Below are 21,472 nucleotides of genomic sequence, written 5' to 3'. Positions count from 1 at the left end.
TGCTTTTAGATTTGTTTCTGATGGACTGGTATGTCCACCTAACAGAGTCCTATTAGGTGGCTCTGTAAGGTCCTTTCCATGGTTCAGGCATCTCAGTTCTCCATGTGCCTTCAAAAAAACATTGCTCTACGCTCCATAGGTTATGACTAGTTAATGTTATGCTTATGATTTGGATTGTGATATTAAAGCTAAGATAATGTTAAATGGAACATCAGAATCCCTTTATTTGACACTCTCCCCATGTACTTACATACATAAAGAAAATGAAATACCGTTCCCCCTCAGTCACTTGCAGTGCAATTAAATGCAATTAAATCGATGGTTTTTAATGTTTCACCTTTGGCATCTTGGTAAAACCCATAACATTCCCAAAATGATAGGTTTTATGTTTCTTTGACATTTAAAGATGGTCCATGCAGGCATTCATTTCTCTGAGCTCAGTGCTGTGACGTAGCTCCCCTTGTAAAAGACAATGGAGGCTTATTAGCTCCAATAATGGTCTTTTATTAAACTCTCAATAACAGGTTCACTTCCAAGTCTCAAATAAAACTCCCTGTGTCCCTGCAAGCCACAGGTCCAACTCAAAACAAAACACATGCAATCCCTTCTGCAACCCAGATTACCGTAATTACTCTAAGCTCATGCATAGTATATGACACCCCCAGTCATGTCGCCTCCCTGGCAATTTCACCATGTATCACTGATGTTTAATGGCCACAAATCAAGATATATGAAGACGTATACACACACACACACACACACACACAGACAGACAGACAGACAGACAGACAGACAGCTGTCCTACTAACTGTGTTAATTTTGTTGACTAAGACTAAAAGACTATGATTTTGATATTTAGTCGACTAAGGCTTGACTAAGACTAAACGATTTCAGAAGACTAAAATAGGACTAAAAATGAATGGTGTGTTATTCAAAAGATATGACTAAATCAGAATTTGCTGCAGTGTTAATTTTCTTGACTAAGACTAAAAGACTAAGATTTTGATATTTAGTCGACTAAGATTAGACTAAGACTAAACAATTTCATATGACCAAAATAGGACTAAAACTAAGTGGTGTGTTATTGCGACCGTAGGTCGCACTTACTACAGAAAGCTGCTCCAGGTGTCCGTCCGTCACTCCGTCACTCCGTCACACACGTCACACTTTTGCCCTGCTCATATCTCCGCACCCATTGCCCCGATCCATGCCACATTTTGCACACACACTCCTTACCTGCCAAACTACACCCTCCAAGGACCCCCGGAGCTCCAGGGACCCCCAGCTGCCTCGGGGACCCCCAAGTGTAAAAAATGAGCACATGTGGACAAATTACCAAATGACCACCCCAACGGGGCTGCTCACGGGGCATTCCCGGGGACCACCCACTCCTGGTGCTCCAGAACGGATGCAAAAGTGGTGGCGCCCCCAGTGGAGGACCCCCTGCCACTGCAGCTCACATAAAATGCCGTAACTCGGGGGCTTGCCCCCCACAAACAATCCCTCCTTTCCCCTATAAACACACTCTCTCTCCCACACCACACACACACACACCAACAGCTCTCCATTGCCCACACAACTAGGAACCAATCGCCGTTACAGCCCTCTTCTGTATACATGTGACCTACGGTCGCTTATCTCCCGATTAGGGAGTCTTACTGGTTCATAAGACTAAGACTAAATCAGAATTTGTTGTCCAAATTAACACTGCCTACTAATGCATCCACATGCAAAACTCCCATTCCCAGTTTTTCACTCCCTTTTCACATTTAACCCTAATTAAATATGCCATTAACAGTTGTGCATACTTGTGAGTACTTAGTGTGTAGAAGTGTGTATCTCTGTTTCTGAACTGTCACTGTGTGCTGTTTCTTCTCTGCTGTCCTCTGGACCTCTCTATTCCTGTGTGGTAAGTCAACGAAACAGTCCATGTCGTACTTGTGCCGAGCATACGCTTCTGCTGCTGTGCTGATCCTGTGTGGTTGAGGGTATTGTTTGGGTGTGTGTGTGGTTCTGTGTGCACGCACGTGTGCGTGTGTGTGTGTGCACGCGTGTTTTACGCGTGCGCGCGCACACTGGTACAATCTGCTGCCGGTACAATCTGTTGCCGCTGATTTGGGTTCTCCTAATCAGGGACAGCCCTGGGAGAAGATAGAAGGTCTATCTACTGAAATACTGTAATGTAACAAAAAAAACTCTTTCAAAGCAAATGGGCAATGTCAAACTCTCTCTGTGAAGTACACGTTTATACAGTCATAATCAGTTCAAACAAAAGCAAACATGTTCATTTCTAACTCATTGTAGACCCTTGTAGTTAATGAGATATCATTATAAACCTGTTATAAACAGTATAGCCCATAATGTGATTAACGTGTACATCATTGACAGTGTTGACCAAGCCAAACCGTCAGTGTTATTTCAATTTCCTTACTACAGCACCATATCAATGATGGAAAATGAACATTTATGATATGATGATTTCTTTTTGATAAAAAGTGATGAATCAAACAAACCACTCAATGCACCAGAGTCAAGTGGTTAACTGGGCTATCACATATCGTGTACTGTATTCATCAGCTCTCATGATTGAAATGGGCCATAAACTGTCATCTTTTACTTACGTTTTCTCCTCCTTTGTGCTCATTTTGTGGGAAAGGTACAGACTTAATTTTTTACCCCTCCACACAGAGTAAAGTACAACTCATTTTTGTTCTCTTCTCTTAGGTGGGAAAGCTAAAAGACGGCGCTCGCTCAGTGACCAGAACAATCCAGAATAACTTCTTTGACAGCTCCAAGCAAGAGGCCATAGACATACTAAGGCTGGGCTCTACGCTCAACAGTGACCTGGCAGACAAAGCCAGGGCACTGCTCACCACCGGCAGTCTTTACGGTAAATCACACGCAGATCTACAACCTCACAATGCATGACAACACGGTGCGTTGTTGTGAGTGTTTAGGTCGGCTAAGAGATTTGGTGTTGAGGGAAAAAAGGAGGGGGCCTACTGTAGCCCATAACCCTGGGACTCTGGTCAAGAAATAAAGCGTTTAAGGAATGCTCATCACTTAAGTGCACTTTCTTTTAAATAGCATAGTGTAGTGTAGTCAGAATTAATAGTAATTCATAGTAATTCCCACACAACATGAGTGAGGCTTTTTAATGTGTTTATATTAACTCTCAGTGCCAAGCCCCGAGTTTTTTCTGAATACCCTCCCTGCCAGAACGAGAAATCCCAAGTTTTTACTTTTTACTGTGATCGCGCTATTCTGTGTATTTTTCATGATCACTTTCGCTTCCTGATTCCTTCAGACTCACTGGGTTCCGGTTTCATGACGCAGATTCCGTTTCCGGTTCTCATTTTTTTCCCCCGGTCATTTTCGGCCAGAATAGGGAAAATCACGGAAAGGTCAACTTCTATTCTCTTTGGTCTGGGTGACGATCAGTCATCGTAGTCGTGTATCACATCTTAATTTAGCCCGATCAGAGATTGTCGAAAACGTCACATCCGGTTTATGACTTATACAGTGTTTGGCCTGTGTGGGGGGGGGTCGAACGAGTCAGCGAGTGATTGAGGTGTCACTGTACTGCTCTCTGGTGGTCGATTTGTGTATGTGTTTAAAACAGCAGCCCATATATATGAAAATTAAATTACAAAATAACAACAACAAAAAACACGAAAATCGCTGGCACTGGGGGAGTACTTTATGAAAATACTCTGGCAGTCAAAGAGTTAATAATATTGAATGCTAATCACCTACAATCTTTATGGTAATTCACAGTATGAGTCACGAGTGGGGCTTTTAAATGGCACATTATATACAGGGTATACAGTCTATAGTGCATGTTGACCGCCCTCCCATTGTATATTCACAATATTGTGAAGAACTTTGAGCTTATACATAATGTAGTATAATACAAGTGTTATTTGTATTATAGTTAAGTTAGTGTATGCTGTGGGATAGAAGGACACTCACTCCTCCTGTTTGAAGCGAGAGTTGTAATCTCTTATGAGTCAGCACTCTGTCCTGGATAGATAAATGCTGACTCACCTCTGCAGGCATTATCTGTTTAACACGCCCTTCTCTTCCTTCTCCCTTTTGCTGTCGTTCACAATCTTAGTCACTGAGCCTGTCTTGCAATCAGGTATAGTAATCACCAAAACTGTCCCCAACCGACAGATGGCTGTAGTGTTTTCATCCCATGATTTAAGGCTAATTTATGCTTCTTTACTCGCAAAAGTGTAAAATATTTGGCGAGCGACACTTGTCGAGAGGTGACGAAGCATACATTTTCCTAAAAGTTCCCTCCCCCAGACCTAAACTGTGTTCCCTTTTCCTGGATGTGTTTTTCAGTCAGATATTGAAGTTGTCTTTCTGTTTCTGTTCCATCCTTTTTGATAGTGTTTCACTGGTTATGTTTTGTCACCCTTTCCAAACATTAGTTCATAAATGTTTTAGTTGGTTTTGGTAATGGTTTAATTGTATTGTCTAATGGCCCTCACAAAGTAGGGCACTCGGGTTGTTACATTGTACAAAGACACTGGGTAATGGTGCTCTGAAGTTTACTGCACTACTTGTCTTGTAGTGTAGTCATAACTATATCATGGCTTTAATTCATAAGTTGAACCATTACCATTGCTTAAATTTTGTTTTATTGGGACATTTGACACCCAACACCCACAGTTATTTGAAGACTCTCCCATTAGTTTCATTCTGCTTGTTATGTGTCCCTTTTGTTGTATTTGGATGTGTTCCCATTGGTTTCATTGTGCTTTTTACTCTCCTCACTAGGCCTGTCAAAATGATCACATACGGTAATCACCTAATCGCAATTATTTGAGATAATCTAAATCATTTTGGCATAATCGTTTCCATGTTGAAAAATGTTTTGAAAAACATTTTCAAAAAATAGCAGATCTACAGATCAACGAGTCGTGATGCAACACGTAGTGAGCTTGTAGATGGGCTATTTGTAAAATATATTTTGGAAAGTATAAAATAATTAAATATATCAGTAATTTCTTTATATATTTTAGCTATTTGTCAAATTTGCCCTGTGTAGTTTTTGTTCATAAAGCCTAAAAGGAAAACAGAAATGCAATTTTCATTCATATGTTACAATGTTCAATGCCAAAAACACAATTCAATATTTAATCGCAATTATTTGTGTGACAATAAATCGTCAAGCAAAATGTCATGATCGTGACAGGCCTACCCATATGCATGTGTGCGCACACACACACACACACACACACACACACACACACACACACACACACACACACACACACACACACACACACACACACACACACACACACACACACACACACACACACACACACACACACACACACACACTAACATTCTATCTCTAGTTCCATGCACTCATCCTCCTGTCCCCTTATCCTGCAGCCTCTCCCAGAGTGTTGCTAGGTATGTGTCAGAGTCATCGTAGGTACACCCGGCCCAAACAGATCAGGGTGGCCGTTGGCACCTGGAACGTCAACGGAGGAAAACAGTTCCGCAGCATCGCCTTCCGCAACCAGACGCTCAACGACTGGCTACTAGATGCTCCAAAGAAGGCAGGATACGTTGATTTCCAGGGTAAGTCACTGTGAAAATAACACTATGAATTAAAAGTTTTTCCAGTGTTCAGCTTGGATTTGAAAAGTATCAACCTAAAGTGTCTTGTCACTTGTAAATATGTCTGATTCAAACCATATTTATTTGTTTCACTCAGTGTTTTTTTTTAATCCACTCTCAGACAGCAAAGCCAATCCCATAGATATCTTTGCCATCGGCTTTGAGGAGATGGTGGAGCTGAATGCAGGAAATATTGTCAATGCCAGGTATGTGTCCCAGTCTTCGACCTGGAAGCTAATTGAAGCTGACTTTATCATCCAGAGACTCGTATAACTCAATGACAGCCTGTCTCTTTCCTGTCTTTTGTAACATGTTGTAAGTTGTTTTGACAAGTGAATTAAAAGATGACGCATTGCCTTTCCTCAGTCAGGCACTATTCAGTCAACATCAGTAAGTCAACATGTCAATACGATATCATGTTGCCATTCTAATTCTGTCTCTGTCTCTGTCTCTGTCTTTCTCAGTACCACCAACCAAAAGCTGTGGGCTGCTGAGCTACAGAAGAATATTTCTCGGGACCATAAGTATGTGCTGCTGGCCTCAGAGCAGTTGGTGGGAGTGTGTCTGTTTGTATTCATCCGCCCACAGCACGCCCCCTACATCAGGTACTAATAATAATGACATTTTATTTGTATATGGTGACCCTGGGGCTCTCTTCCAGACAATACACACTACTTGGATTCAGGTTGAGCTCCAGACATTGGTATTGTCAGTACCAGTACCACTTCTGTACTCTACAGCAGGTGTACCTTATTCAGTTGTGTTTTGAGACCTGCTTTTCAGTCACAGCCTGAAATCTACCCAAGACTATTTCAATTTCAGACAATTGTGTGTGTTATGAGTACAAGCGCATGCACACAGAACGCCTATATTACGGGGTGATGCAATTTGTATACGGAACGAAGCCTATTTTTCAGCACGAATAAAAGACAAGATGTAGTTGAGGCATCAACAACATGAATTGTCCCATCATCATCAATTAACTGAAATCAGGTCACCAATAAACTGCACATATACAAAAGCTGCACTGTGTGTGTGTGTGTGTGTGTGTGTGTGTGTGTGTGTGTGTGTGTGTGTGTGTGTGTGTGTGTGTGGCAGGGATGTTGCTGTGGATGTGGTGAAAACTGGAATGGGCGGGGCTACAGGCAACAAAGGGGGCGTGGCCATCCGACTGTTGTTCCACACCACCAGTATTTGTTTCCTCTGCTCTCACTTCGCTGCCGGACAATCTCAAGTCAAAGAGAGGAATGACGACTACAATGAGATCACACGCAGACTCACCTTCCCCATGGTAAGCAGAACTGACAGGAATTATTTTCATGCATACTTTTAAGAAGTGCTTTTCAGTATTCACCCATCATAAAATGTTGAACCAGGCGATGAGGGCAAAACGCTGATATGGTTCGTTCATAGTTTTGTGGGGCTTTCGTTTGTCGCACTTCTTTACATATTGATTTGTTGACCTGAAAATCTGCATGCCACCATGATATATGTTTTATAAATCTTTCGGAAACATTTTCTACTATTAAAAAAAAAGAAAAAATCCTGATTCTTGCTATGTCGATCAGGATTATTTAAAATGTAATATATGTATTCGCGATACATCATGCAGCACCAGTGGACACTGGCTCAATTTTTTCTTCTGTCCTGCTCACAGGGTCGTCTGCTGGACTCTCATGATTATGTCTTCTGGTGTGGAGACTTCAACTATCGCATCAGCCAACCCAATGAAGAGGTCAAAGAGCTAATTAAACAACAGGACTGGGATGCCCTGACCACAGGAGACCAGTTAGTGGAACAGAAGAGTGCTGGACTGGTATGACTGACACACACACACACACACACACACACACACACACACACACACACACACACACACACACACACACACACACACACACACACACACACACACACACACACACACACACACACACACACACACACACACAGTAAAACCACCTTCACTTGACTACCAACAACAGTGAACTGAACACACAGGCCTCCCATATTGTAGTGTAACAGGACATAATGTGAACATACAACTAGGATGCTGACAGCAAAGACATTGCTGTCAGTGAGGTTGACCACTCAAGTGAAGGTTTTCAAAGTGTTGATCAAGGAGCTAAGTACAAAAGATGATGTTCATATGCATTGCAGACAAAATCATTTTGCATGGCAATGGATGCTACATGTGTGCAGTATATAGAACCATTAAACCATTAAACTAAGCTGAAGAACCAGTAGAGAACCTCTAAAACAGTACAGGGGCTAGGTTCTTTGTAAAGCAGCAGTGCTATATAGCACCTCATCCCAATCCATCCCAATGTATTGCTGAAGAACCAATATTTTGTGTGTATGGCTGTATGCTCATTTTTGCCACAGTGATATAATGATCGGTATTGGTTACAGAATGTATCCGCTGCACATTTAAGCTGATTTTAGTATTGCCTTTTAAATGTCTCCCGTTTTGTCTACACAGGTCTTCAAAGGGTACACTGAAGGGAAGCTGGACTTTGCCCCCACCTATAAGTACGACCTGTTCTCAGATGACTATGACACCAGCGAGAAGTGTCGGACCCCGGCCTGGACCGACCGCGTGCTCTGGAAGAGGAGGAAGTGGAACTTTGACAAGACTGGTGAGGGTGGTGCCGGTAGAGCAATTAATCTGTTGATCATGTAACCATTAAACATAATGAGTTCAATCAACAGAAACTGAAGAGACTGAAGTGAAGTGAATAACTTGATGATGAGTAATGTTTGAATCTAGATCCAGGTTTTCATTGACCATGTAAGACCAAATACATTCAACATCACAGTGTTCCTCTGTTCAAGTTGTTCTTTGGACAATGACCTGTGAGAAAATCTGTTGAGGCTTTCTAGGTGTCCTGCAACTCTGGTTGAGAAACAGTTCTCTAGAGTCTGCTGAAAATAGATTAATGTATGCTTTCAGCTTTCTTGAGTTTAGGGGTAAACATGCACATCAATACTCAGGTTCTCGATCCAAACCCAGCATCTATTACAGGTATTTAATCGGAAAACGTTTTGAAACTGCATGGGCAAAAAGCCCATGCAGTTTCAAAATGTCAGACAAAGAGTCAGGCACAGACTTGAGATGTTGCCTGTATAAATCATTTTATGGGAGCTATAGTGTATGAGGCTCTATCTCTTTTCAATGCTCTTGTTCTCGTGAATGCAATTTATATCAAACTTACACATTTTAGGGGCACCTCGGACAATCACACAGGAAGATCGCATACTATATAAATAAGGCTATTGTCCTCCTCACAGCTATCCCCAATTTCAATCTGGCCCGATGCACGACCGCTTGTCCCCCTGTCCTGCATTTCCTGTCTGTCTCTCGCTGTATCTGTCTGAAATAAAGCATCAAATGCAAACACCTTCCATTTTCCTCTCTGGATTTCCTCCCGGGATGAAGAAAATCCTGTATGAACGTACATTGCCTTACCTTAACTTGTCTTATGTTATCTCACCTGCATATACCTGTGTGTTTGACAGCTGAGGAGATGAATGTAGTTGGGGTAGCTCCTATGCCTGAGAGTGAGGACCACCCTGAATGGCCCTGGACCCCTGGCACCCTGAAGTACTACGGCAGAGCCGAACTCAAGACTTCAGATCATAGGTACAGTACAGTAAACTGGATTGAAGCTGACCCAAAGATACATGACACCGGACAGAATGCAAAGTTAGACGTGGCTATAAGAGTAGTCCCATTATCTGTTCGCATACAGCAAAAGTACAAATACTGTATATTTCACTTGTCTCAGAATCAGACAAAGAAAATATATAATTTCAACTATTCTACTGAATGTGTGAAAGAAAACATATTTTTGGGGACCACAATATTGTGATGCATTTTGAAAACACATTTCCGAAATCTACATAAAAATTACTTGAAACATGTTAAATGCATGTTTACAGTATAGGCAGGACCACCAGACTAATCTAACACCAATGTCTTCCTTGTTGCCTCTGTTGCCGTTCCCAGGCCTGTGGTGGCCATAATAGACGTGGACATCCTGGAGGTTGACCCCGAGGCCAGGCACGACGTGTATAAGGACGTCATCGCCCACCAGGGGCCTCCAGATGGAACCATCCTGGTGTCCCTCTGTTCCTCCGGGCCTGATGACTACTTTGATGATGCGCTCATCGACGAGCTACTCGACAAGTTCACAGATTTTGGAGAGGTCATCCTCATCAGGTGAGTGTCAGATTTGAGTATTATGAAATTGAAAACCGCTATACAAATAAAATGTAGAATTATAAAAATCTAAAAACAACTAGATAACATTTCTACTGTGTTGCTAGCATAAAATGACCCTGACATACAGTACTGCATGTGCAGAAAATGTTTTGAAACTTTATCTCCATGGTCTACTGAGGGGACATTGTTTAAAGAAACCTCCAAGGACAGGTGTTATGATGGAATCCTGTGTAAGTGCCCATTGCCATCAGATAATTCTGTCATGGCCAAAGGAAACTTTGTGAAAAGAAACAATGCGCCATCTTTTTTAAGAAGATGGTGACAGTGACCTCTTGGCAGCAAAGGGGAGGAAGTTTGATGGCGAGTTGCATGTAAACAACACAAGCATGGAGTCTGTCACAGATGGTACTTGGAATGACTTTCAAAACGGGCTACCTCAGGCATATGGATATGGATCACATTGGAAATGTTACATAATTAAGTTTGATTTATTTGAGCAAGCACTCTTTAAGCAATAGCGAGTCTATTGTTACAATTATACCACAGTTTAATCAATAATTGCGACCGTAGGTCGCATTTACTATAGAAACCTGCTCCAGGTGTCCGTGCGTCACACACGTCCCGTCACTCCGTCACACACGTCCGTCACACTTTTGCCCTGCTCATATCTCCGCACCCGTTGCCCCGATCCATGCCAGATTTTGCACACACACTCCTTACCTGCCAAACTACACCCTCCAAGGACCCCCGGAGCTCCAGGGACCCCCAGCTGCCTCGGGGACCCCCAAGTGTAAAAAATGAGCACATGTGGACAAATTACCAAATGACCACCCCAACGGGGCTGCTCACGGGGCATTCCCGGGGACCACCCACTCCTGGTGCTCCAGAACGGATGCAAAAGTGGTGGCGCCCCCAGTGGAGGACCCCCTGCCACTGCAGCTACGGTCGCTTATCTCCCGATTAGGGAGTCTTACTGGTATGTATGATTAGAACGCAAAAAAGGTGGATGTGTGTGGGGAGTGCTGCCATCGTGAGATATTGGCAATCATTAAGTGAGGTATAATGTTCATCAAACTATATCTATGATGTCATATTGACCCATACCCAACACTACACTCAACCCCCTGCTCATGGCTCTGTCACAGTCACAGTAAATTGTACTTGTCTTTTCAGGTTTGTTGAGGAGAAGATGTGGGTGACGTTCCTGGAGGGCTACTCTGCCCTGGCAGCTCTCTCTCTGAGCGCCTCCACTGTGAGTCATCACAGACAATACAAACTACTAACACACTAACATTGCAACACTACACCGGGTAACTTAACTGCAAGCCGTCAACATTTTAGAGGGTAGCTCTTTAAAGTCAATGCAGCTAATTTAGTGTCCAGTTTCAATGTTTTAGTAGGCACATTTGCACCTCCATGGACACATAATTGAAATGAATACCACTGGTTTAGACTCTTACTATAACCTTGTATTACATGTTTTTACACTGGGAGTCCATATAATAGTCTTAACTGCAGGTGTTATAACGTTTTGTTTTACCATCTGCTTTGAGATAGTAAGAATGCAAATGTTTCTACACCAAGATCAAATGTCACTTTTTGTTTTATTTTATCCTTGAGGTCAATTATTAACTATATATCAATAGACACATAATCCAGCACACACTATTATTATGGTGTGTACTGTAGAACTTAACTTTCTTTATTTGATTTGAAGACTTTGAAGTGTTTTGCTACCCGCTTCATCAGGTTTGCTCATATTATATTATCCTGTGTGTGAGGCTCTGGATTCTTTGTCATTCTTTGTCTTTAGTTAAATAAGAACATTTGTGATTGACATAGCCTACAGCAGCCGCTCTCAGCACTTGACAAATCCTGTTCTGTGTTAGATCAACAACCACTGGTTGGACCAGCTGCACATTTACAGTATCATGTGTTTGCCATTCATCTTAAGAATAGAAACTGCATTTCAAGGTAGTTGAGGTAGCTGGCAGCTTTTTCCAGTAAACACGGTTGCTTTCAGAGCACGCAAGCAAGCAGACGGAGTGGTGCATATTTAGAAATAGGCCTATCATTTCACTTAGTTTCGCATCAGTCTGTTGGGGAAAATACTTTTACAAAACATACCGGACCAATCTGTTGGGGAAAATACTTTTATCTTGGTTTATGGAAATGGATTAAATCCTGGTATACCAAGTCTGTATATTCCAACCCTAGTTTGTCCCAAATGAACGCTTTATTTTTATTGTAAAGATTTGTAAAACTGTTAATATATTTATCTATTAGTGTTTCCTCAATTTCTCTCTGGGTCTCTCTTATTCCTTTTGCCACCCCACCCCCTCTTTCTTTCTCTCACTCACTCACTCGCTGCATATTTCTTTCTCTTCTCTCTCTGATTGTGTACTGTAGGTCCTTGGTAAGGTGATAGATGTCCGTCTGAAGAATCCTGGGTGGACAAAGAGCCTGGAGGAAGAGATGAGCGTGGAGAGGATCTGTGGCAGCATCCCCTCCTCAGTCAGCTCCACTCTGCTAGCCGAGGACACAGACATGGGTGACGACGACTACGATATGGAAGGTGAAGTGACTATAAAAGATCTAATTTGAATCCTGTCATTCTATTGAGAGGAGGACATGTGAAAATGACATTCAGCTTCCAATGTGTTCTGTCTCGAGAGCTGTGGGCAAACCGCATCCAATGTGTTCTGTCTCGAGAGCTGTGGGCAAACCGCATCCAATGTGTTCTGTCTCGAGAGCTGTGGGCAAACCGCATCCAATGTGTTCTGTCTCGAGAGCTGTGGGCAAACCGCAAAGTTATGTAAAATGCATGGGTGGAGAAAGCAGACACATTTTATGTTGGCTGGGTGCAGTTTACCCATAGCTACTGTACCTAGCTACTCTACAAAAAAAATCAATAAGATTTTTACTAGAAGCCTTCCCCTTTCTAGTGGTGCAAACAAAAGCCTTTCCTCTACTGCCTTTGGTGAAAACAGCTGACCGGACAGTGACAGGAGGTTTCACCTAAAGTCAATGCAAGCTTCCACGAAGAAAAAAAGCGGAGAAGCGAAAAAGCGTCTTTTATTTATTCGGAACGAGTCCGAATTTTGCGTGTATTCGCATAATCGCCGGTGTGTAATGACCTTAACAGTTGAACATCATAATGTATAGTATATTTAGAATGTCTTGTATTATTGATGTAATTCAGTGCAGGAAACAATCTTTTTTCCTGTCCACCGGCCACAATAGCTGAAGGATTCCACCATTTTACCCATTAAAACCGGGAAAACTTTGTTGTCATTTTAGATTTTTGCGTTGGCTTTGTGCCGCAAGCTTGAACATCTGCTATTTCTTTTACCTTTTTTTGAAAAATCTTGAAAGTGTGAGAACTACTGATTTAGAAGGAATACGGAGGATCGGCCTCAGATCTTAATAGGTTCATCTCAATCTTTATCATCTCATCCATCTGTCGCACACATACCCATTCTCCACATGTCTCCTGTACCAGGTGACGTGGATGCGGAGGTGGAGGATATTCTGCCCCAACACCTGCAGCCCGGATTCGGCCCCGATCTTGGATCCTCCCCCCTCCCCTCTCCGGGGGGCAGCCCTTGCCACTCGCCCACGCATGGAGAACCCTCAGGCCCCTACAGACCCACCCGGGGGCCGCTACCCTCCCGGCCACAGCAAGGTAACAACGTGCTTTATTACACACACACACACATAATTGAACATTTAATATCCTAATTTGCTCAAAGCACAGTACTGTAATCCTCTCAAGCAAGTCTCCTACACCCTCTTTTGGGGAATCTAAACTCCAATTTTGCTTTTATTCATCATAATGCATGGCAGGAGGTTTAAGCCCATTACCAAGTAGAAAATCAGGTGATGATGCAGGTAACGTGTGGGTGTGGTGATTTGCTCTATACTACTTGACATTAGTGATTTGTCTATGTACTAGTTAGCTGTCTTTGTGTTTTTTTTTATGGTGTGTGGTGTTGAAACATTTGTGAGTTATATACAGCGCCAGGGAAGTAAGTACCAGGGAATAAGACACCGATGCTGACACAGCAGAGAAAAGGAAGCAAGCAAACTACTCTCAGAATATTTGTCTCAATACTGTGTCAGCCTCTTGTCGCTCTTAACCACATGATAGCGTCGCTATTCTGGGCATGTCACAAGAGGCAGACATTTGGCCAAAATAGCCGACAACGTCTACAAAACGTTGTGAGTTTGTAAATCGGCTATCATTTTGGGTGGGAACCCCTATTTGTAACTATACCTTTCAGGACGGGAACCCCTTTTGGAGCTCTTTTTGCTATGTACTAGGGCTGCAATCGAATCGTGAGACAGCAGAAGATTCACAGCCCTACTATGTACAGTATATAGCAACATACATTTGTTCTAATTTTTGAATAAATATTTGAAGTTTTTCAGAAAACCTAGTCAGGATTTAGAAGGCGTTTTTAGAATCGGCCTCAGGTCTAAATGGGTTAAGTTGTTAAAACACTAGACACATTGCTAGATTTATGCCTAACTCAGTCATTGATCTGTGCTTCTCTGAAACACCACAAAGTTAGGACAAAGTTTACCCCAGTGATGTCAATGGGATACAATCTGTGAATATGAAAACTACAACCCTTACATCCTGGAATTAGTTACTACCCTTGGCCGTGACATTGTCTTTGTTCAGTGTTCAGAGTTTAGGGAAAACTACTGATCTTGACCTCCGATAATATGAATCAAGTTGATGTAATGGCGTCACAGACTCATATTGTTATGCCAGGCCAGTGCTTGCCTGCAAAATGGATCATGGCAGTTGTAGGACACAGTGAATGTCAGACGGAATGAAACAGAAGTTAAACGTGACATTTTCTCTGGCAATATGGCTGGCGTCAAAAATATTGTTGCCTCTGTAAACTACAATAATTATCAACACTGAACTGAAAGGCACATCAATAGTTTCTTTTTAATCATAAAGTCAGATTTATCAGAGTGGAAAATAACAATCCTACATGGGGGGAATTTGCAAACATTCTAACTCTACGTATCTTGACTCTTGACAATCCTTCATTTGTGTGGACAGACACAGGCTGAGACTAAAACTGTACTTGTTTTAATAATCTACATGCTCCCATCCCTCATAGGACCTCCTGTTGACTTCCAGCCCGGTGCACCCCCGTTAACAGGCATGGAGCCCAAACGCCCGCCTCCCCCGCGCCCCGGCGCCCCACCAGCCAGACCTGCACCCCCCCAGCGCCCTCCACCTCCTTCAGGTAAGGATCACCAGGGTCTCCCTTTTCGAAATGTGTCCTACTCTGCTGAAATCACTCGGATGGTGCTGAAAGGTTTAGCTATTTGCACTCTAAGATTGATATTATTATTTTTACACTTTAATTAGAGATGTTATCGATATGACGGGTGATAGATATACTTTGAAGCCGATAGTCTTAACTGAGATGAAGCCATACACTGTAGACAGACTTAACATTGGTACCTTAATGTCACTCCATCCCATCGTACCTGAAGGAGGGGGGAGTCCTCTAACAGGTAGAAAGGACATGGGAGGTAAAGTGATCATTGTCAACATATATGCATGTGTGCGCACATGGCTGATGTATGGTTTGCTTACACATGTAAGTGTAGCATGTGCCAGTAGGAGTCGCTATTTTCCACAGAAATATTTTTTTGAAAGGAATGCTGTATGGCTGTTATCAGCAAACCCAGGTCCTCCTCGCTAATGGGTTTTGCTTTTAAGCTTTTAATAAAAACCATGACTGAAGCTCAATAAAAAAATAGCTATTTTCCATTCTAAATTGTACTGTTAAATATACATAATATATTTGCATTTATGTTATCTTTTGTTATGCTCTTAATTTTCTTAATTTATACTCCATCGTACGGTGGTATCGATTGCGGGAAAATGTACGAACTACAAGCTCACGACGCATTGCGATGGAGTTTGTGAGCTTTATAGTACGACGGAGTATAAATCAGACTTAATGGTTTGAGCATGTGTCAAATCCAGGTTGGTGACTAGTGTAAGACACTGTCAACTCGTGCCCCACTCCCTCGCTCTCCTGTCTCTACACTGTCCTGTCAATAATAAAGCAGAAATGCCCACAAAAATATCAGTGTATCATGCAGTAGGTCATGAATGCTTTGCTGTCCCATTACCATGGCGTCTCAGTTGCAGTGCTGTCACTTTGGGCATACAGTAAATTATTAAATGGAATGTGGTTTATTTTGTGCTGCAAAGGACCAAAAAGCCCCGCCCTCTCCCGACCAGACAGTGCTGCAGGTGAGTACCACCAGCGATGACAGAGCCTCATTTGTCAGTACTGCAAACGGAACTGTACATCAGTCAGTGTACAGACCAAGAGTCGGCAGGTCACGTGTGAAGTTGCAAAGGTTTAGCTAGACTAGAGCTTGTAGTGAAAGCATAGATAGATCGGTATATGTGTTTAGGACTGTCACGATTACAAATTTAAGTTAATTAATTGTCACTCAAATAATTGCAATTAACTATTTAACTCACTGAGTGCCATTAACGTGTTTCACGTGTTTTACCGCTATTGCGCAACGTGCCATTAACGTGTTTAAACATTTTTTTATTTTTTATTTTTTTTTAAATGTTCAGAACCCAAGATATCATTACCTGAAGATGTGCAGCTCCATCCACTCCTTGTTTAACTTAGAACTAAAAAAGGCTATATCTCTCTTCCTAAGCACTTTTTGTTTTCTGTGAAAAAAACTCTGGCACTTTTCAGAATCAATTCTGAAATAATTCTGGCAATCCTGGCACTCAGTGAGTTAATTGTGTTTTTTGGTATTGAACATTGGAACATATGAAGCCTTGTAAGGCTTCATAATCCAAAATTGCACAGGGCAGATATGACAAATAACTGAAATAAACAAATAAATAATTGACATATTTAATCATTTTTATACATAAATAGCAGAAATAGCTGATCTAGTAAGCTTGTAGATCTGCTATTTCTGCTTTTTTTATATTTGAAAATGTGTGAACATCTTTCAACATGGAAACGATTATGACTATTATGCAAAAATAATTACGATTATGTGATAATTGTGACAGGCCTACCGGTATATGTGTTGTGTGTGTGTGTGTGTGTGTGTGTGTTTCGCAATTGTGCAATGCATGTGTGCATTGTATCTGTGGTGTGTGTGTGTGTGTGTGGGGGGGGGTCTTGCAGAACAAGTTCTGCTTATTTTCCAGACCTCTCCTTCAGTTCAGGAATGGATGAGGCATTGTTAATAATGCAGCCAGCTGGGCTGCCTGGTGGCTCAGCCAGTGCATGGACCAGATGCACCTTATGAGCTCGAATCTGACTCCCGATATGTCTTGCATGTCTCTCTTCTGTCTCACCCCTACACTCTACTATCCAATAAAACAAAAGCAAAAACATTTCTTAAAAATGTACAGTATTATAATTAAATAATGCAGCCAGCTTGTATTGAGGGAAATTTCGGTTGTGTTTCTGTGAGGCGAGAAACAATAGAATGGTCTCGTATGAATTGAAAAATGAGATTTCTTATTTTATGAGTGTGATTAGTTGTGCTGATGTCTTTCATGAATCTTTGTTCCAGGTCGCGGCCAATCAGCTGCAGGTGCTGGACCTGGGGCCGTTCCTAGACCGGTGAGTTTACAATTTTGATGACTGTTCATGTCTAAATTTGAGATGCATATGTTTTCTCTGTTTCTCATCTTACTAGATTCAATCATCTCTCCTTTTTCCACCATTAGCCACTTCTAACCTTTTTATCTAGTTGTTTTGATGCCTTTTATCTGGGTTTTTACTTTTACCATTTACTGTGTGAGTTGCCATGTTCTTAGAAATTATTTTAGAGACATTTTAATTAATTACATTTACATGTGTAATGTCAGCTTTTATTTTATTGTTAAACGGCTTTGTAAGCTGCTATAAAAAGTGATACACAAATACATGTTCTTTTATAATCTAATAAGGAGAAAATACAGTTTTATTTGTCACTCACACATACAGGTGCAAGCAGTGAAATGTTGGTGTGGCATGACTGCAAGACAACAATATAGTATAGACAAAATAATACTGGTTTTATAAAAATAAAAATAAGATTAAAGATAGAGTACACACTATAAACCTAATGTTAAAGGAAATTACCTGCAAATAACTGTCGCATAAGTGGGGAATATGCACTACTAGGGAGTGTTAAGAATTGGGGGAGGATGATTTAATATCAGGTAAAATTTGCAATAAAATATATACATCTACACATCCTCAGCGTTAGCAGTAAGAACAATCTTTAGCATTAATGGGGGGATGAACAATGGGCAAATGTTCAGAATGGGGGGGTAATTTAGTATCGGATTTATGGAATGTGCTGTAAGATATATACATCTATATAGAAAGTGTGTACATCTATATGTTCCATTCTATATACGCGTTCTATCTATACATGTGTCCAGGTGTTAGTGGTCCGTTGCTTCCGTTGTGTAGTAACACTGTGCATGGTGGAGCTAAAGGTACTCGGAACACGAATGCGTGAGAAGTATAGATCTCCCTTGGATTTTACCAGTTTTCTTGTCATACAGCAAACACCACTCCCTGGATTGTGTTGTTTTCTCAACTGTCCTGTCCATAGTTGATTGATGAGATAATTTCCAGGGCGATCTCTGTAGAAGTTAGTCTCATTTTGCTATTGATTGATTGGATATTTGCAAACATGCTGGGGGCTCAATGTGGATTTGACTTGCCAATATTCATTGGTCCGTTCTCGTATTTCTGATCTCTTCCCCTGTACAATTGTTCTTACTGTTATTTGACCGTGGAGTATCTAGTAAGATGTGAATAGGAGATCAGAAGCCAGGTGTGTCCGACATAATCCTATATCCAAAGTGTACTAGGGTCATGTGTAATTATTTCTGATGCTGAAAGGCTTAAAAAAGAAAGAAAAATTACAAACCAAATAACTTAAAAACAGCCTATCATACTAACTGCAATGACAAACAGCATGTGCCTCAACAGAAGTGGAAGTCTATATTACATTTGTCTACCTTTGTCTTACAGAATATCCCTCCTCGAGCCGGGGTGATCAGTATGCCCCCCCAGGCTGCTCGCCCGCCGCCCCCCTCCCATCCCGGAGCCCCACGGCCGACCCCAGAGGTACATCCCGGGGCCCCGCGACCCGTTCCTGACACCCACCCTGGAGCTCCACGACCAGTTCAGGGCAAACCCCCTGACCTGCCTCTCGGTGAGCAAATACACACATACTGTATGCACACACACTCACACCACAGACTGGTAAAGTAGCTAATAATCATACTGAGCCAGCTTGGAGATAGGCTTTTTCAGCATACAACTCGTCGTATGACAAAATATAAATTGGGGTTAAAAGGGCTATAACATGTAATTTCACTTTTTCTTAGTTTTTGGTCATCTTTGGGGTTCTGTGATGTCCTTCTATCAAAACCTTCTTTTCATGTGCTATGCCTCGAATGGGCTGTTTGATTTGCTCTCCAATCGTACATCACATTGGAGCTGAGACCCCCCCTTCCCCATTTCTCTACCCACCAGGGAGAGAAAATTATCTCCCCGTCTGCCTACAGCACTAAAAACAGGAAGTGCATCCTGTCATGATTTTTTCTTTGTAGTTACGTATGTGTGCATATAAAAATATATATTTCTAAGTGAATCTCTTAGACCAGCAATTATGTAAACAGCACCGTTGTAGTAACAGTTTGTTTATGTTTGACGTATTGATGAAACTAAGAAGGATTGCAGAAAATCCGCAGGCCGGAAGTCGGAAGCTCTTCCTGCAGTGTGGGAAATCCTTAAAACAAACATCAGTGCGTGCCATCATTGAAAATTCCCTCAACAGCCAGAAAACATCCAGTTATTTATCTGAAAAGGGCTCAGAACATGCAGAGAGAAAAAACTAATTATAGAGATAATTGTTTTATAACACATTGTATCGACCTTAGCAAATATAATATCTTTTTGTAAAACTGCATAAAATGTCCGTAAAGGTACCATAAGAATTATTCCACAAATGTACGGATAAACAACTGTGTTGTGTTCTCTGCACAGGTCCTCCACCATCTGGCCCCCCTCCCGCTGCACCTCCTTCAGGATCTGGACCTCCAACTCCCATGGGCCAAGCAGCTGTCAGACCCCAGGTCTCGTCACCCATGCAGGCCCCCATGCAACCCATGCAGCCCCAGCAGGCACAAATGCAGCCCCAACCCGCCCCCTCCGTCCAGTCCCAGCTGCCGCCGCCCATGCTGCCCACCTTTGCCACCCCCCTCCAGCCACAGCCAGCCGCCGCTGCCCCGTCTCCCTCCGCACCCGCTGATACTTCTGCGCCCCCACAGGGCCTGGCCTCCCCTAAACCCCCCCCTCGCTCCCGTTCCTCTCAGGCCCTCCCCCCCGACGGTGCCAAATCCGAGACGGCCCCAGTCACAGAGGTTGGTGCCACGCTCACATTCTGACTCCAGCTGTTGAAACCTACAGCGATAGTGATGTTATGCCGCATTTATTTTGGTTGTGTGCCATGCTGTGCATCAAAAATAGTAGATCTACATGCCCACACCGCATTGTGAGCTTGTAGATCTGCTGTTTGCGATGCGCAACACAACTAAGTATGAATCAAGCCTTAGAATACAGATCCATGTAGATTCAGAACTCTCTTCCTGGTTGGTTCTTGCCAAGTCGTACTCTAATTATTTATGCTCACATTGTTTTTCCTCTTTGTTTTTGTTTTAAGACAATCAATTTACCAGGAAATGTAATGGGTTATAATAATGTAAAGTTTAGGAGGTAGAGAGACGGTCAGATAGGATAAATGTCTCTCTCTCGTTGTCTCTTCAACTCCTTTATCTCGCGTCAGACCAGTCTATAGCTATCTGTGTTATTCTTTCTGCTGCTCCTGTGTCTCTGATGCATTTGTCTCTCCCTCACAAGCCGGAGAAGCCCTCAGGGTGACAGGTATTTTATTTATTTTAAAAAACAGTTCTCTTTCTCTCCCTCTCCATAGCACCGATGTATGACCCACTCTCATTCATACATGACACCCAGTAACCTCTGCCCACTCCTGCTTTCCCATGTTTCTAGTTGATTTATCCTCCTTTCTACTTGTTTCTATTCCTCTCCACTTGGATGTCATTAGTCCATTGCACGCCTGTTAATGGTGTGTTGTTTTGTGCTAGGCTCATGAAATGGTGTATTATTCATTTTGTTAATTCTTCATTCTATTTTTTGGTCAGCATACCAAACCACATATTCATATTACATGACTAGTAATGTGATGTTCATTGTTGGTCATTCTTACGGTTATTCTGCGGTCCTTCCATATCTGCGAGATCAGCGAGCACATATGCAACGACTTAGGCCTGAATTCAGAGTTCTTTCACTGATGCACAATATAATCCAAAATATATTTGTGGGAAAGGATCCTATCATTCCAACCAGTGATGTGCAGATGCTTAATTCTTGCTCAGGAAGGAGACCAGGCTATTTCAAATTGCAAGATCTTTTTGGATTTCTAGGTTCGATTATAATGACAGATAGTGTTTTAACTATTGCCAATTATTTTTTATTTTTTTGTACG

At 42.1% G+C, this 21,472-nt stretch overlaps 1 protein-coding gene across 2 annotated transcripts in view; it reads left to right on the top strand.

Annotated features, from left to right (window-relative positions):
* The window catches only part of synj1 (synaptojanin 1), a 44,004-nt gene that overhangs the window by 18,231 nt on the left and 4,301 nt on the right, over window positions 1–21,472 (top strand). The window contains exons 12-27 of one of the 2 annotated variants that reach the window (XM_084073235.1): window positions 2,734–2,890; window positions 5,413–5,604; window positions 5,765–5,849; window positions 6,108–6,248; window positions 6,742–6,934; window positions 7,301–7,459; window positions 8,126–8,282; window positions 9,163–9,286; window positions 9,653–9,865; window positions 11,042–11,120; window positions 12,278–12,443; window positions 13,371–13,553; window positions 15,010–15,138; window positions 17,474–17,523; window positions 18,934–19,117; window positions 19,954–20,330. In XM_084073235.1, the coding sequence (XP_083929361.1) occupies window positions 2,734–2,890; window positions 5,413–5,604; window positions 5,765–5,849; window positions 6,108–6,248; window positions 6,742–6,934; window positions 7,301–7,459; window positions 8,126–8,282; window positions 9,163–9,286; window positions 9,653–9,865; window positions 11,042–11,120; window positions 12,278–12,443; window positions 13,371–13,553; window positions 15,010–15,138; window positions 17,474–17,523; window positions 18,934–19,117; window positions 19,954–20,330 (2,589 nt within the window). Of the gene's footprint in view, window positions 1–2,724; window positions 2,891–5,412; window positions 5,605–5,764; window positions 5,850–6,107; window positions 6,249–6,741; window positions 6,935–7,300; window positions 7,460–8,125; window positions 8,283–9,162; window positions 9,287–9,652; window positions 9,866–11,041; window positions 11,121–12,277; window positions 12,444–13,370; window positions 13,554–15,009; window positions 15,139–17,473; window positions 17,524–18,933; window positions 19,118–19,953; window positions 20,331–21,472 lie in introns of both variants that reach the window. The other variant, XM_084073234.1, reaches the window with a different exon arrangement.

The sequence above is a fragment of the Gymnoscopelus microlampas genome, assembly GCF_963454915.1.
Source record: "Gymnoscopelus microlampas genome assembly, chromosome: 12".
NCBI classification, from domain to species: domain Eukaryota; kingdom Metazoa; phylum Chordata; class Actinopteri; order Myctophiformes; family Myctophidae; genus Gymnoscopelus; species Gymnoscopelus microlampas.
This window is presented reverse-complemented; position numbering and strand designations above follow the sequence as displayed.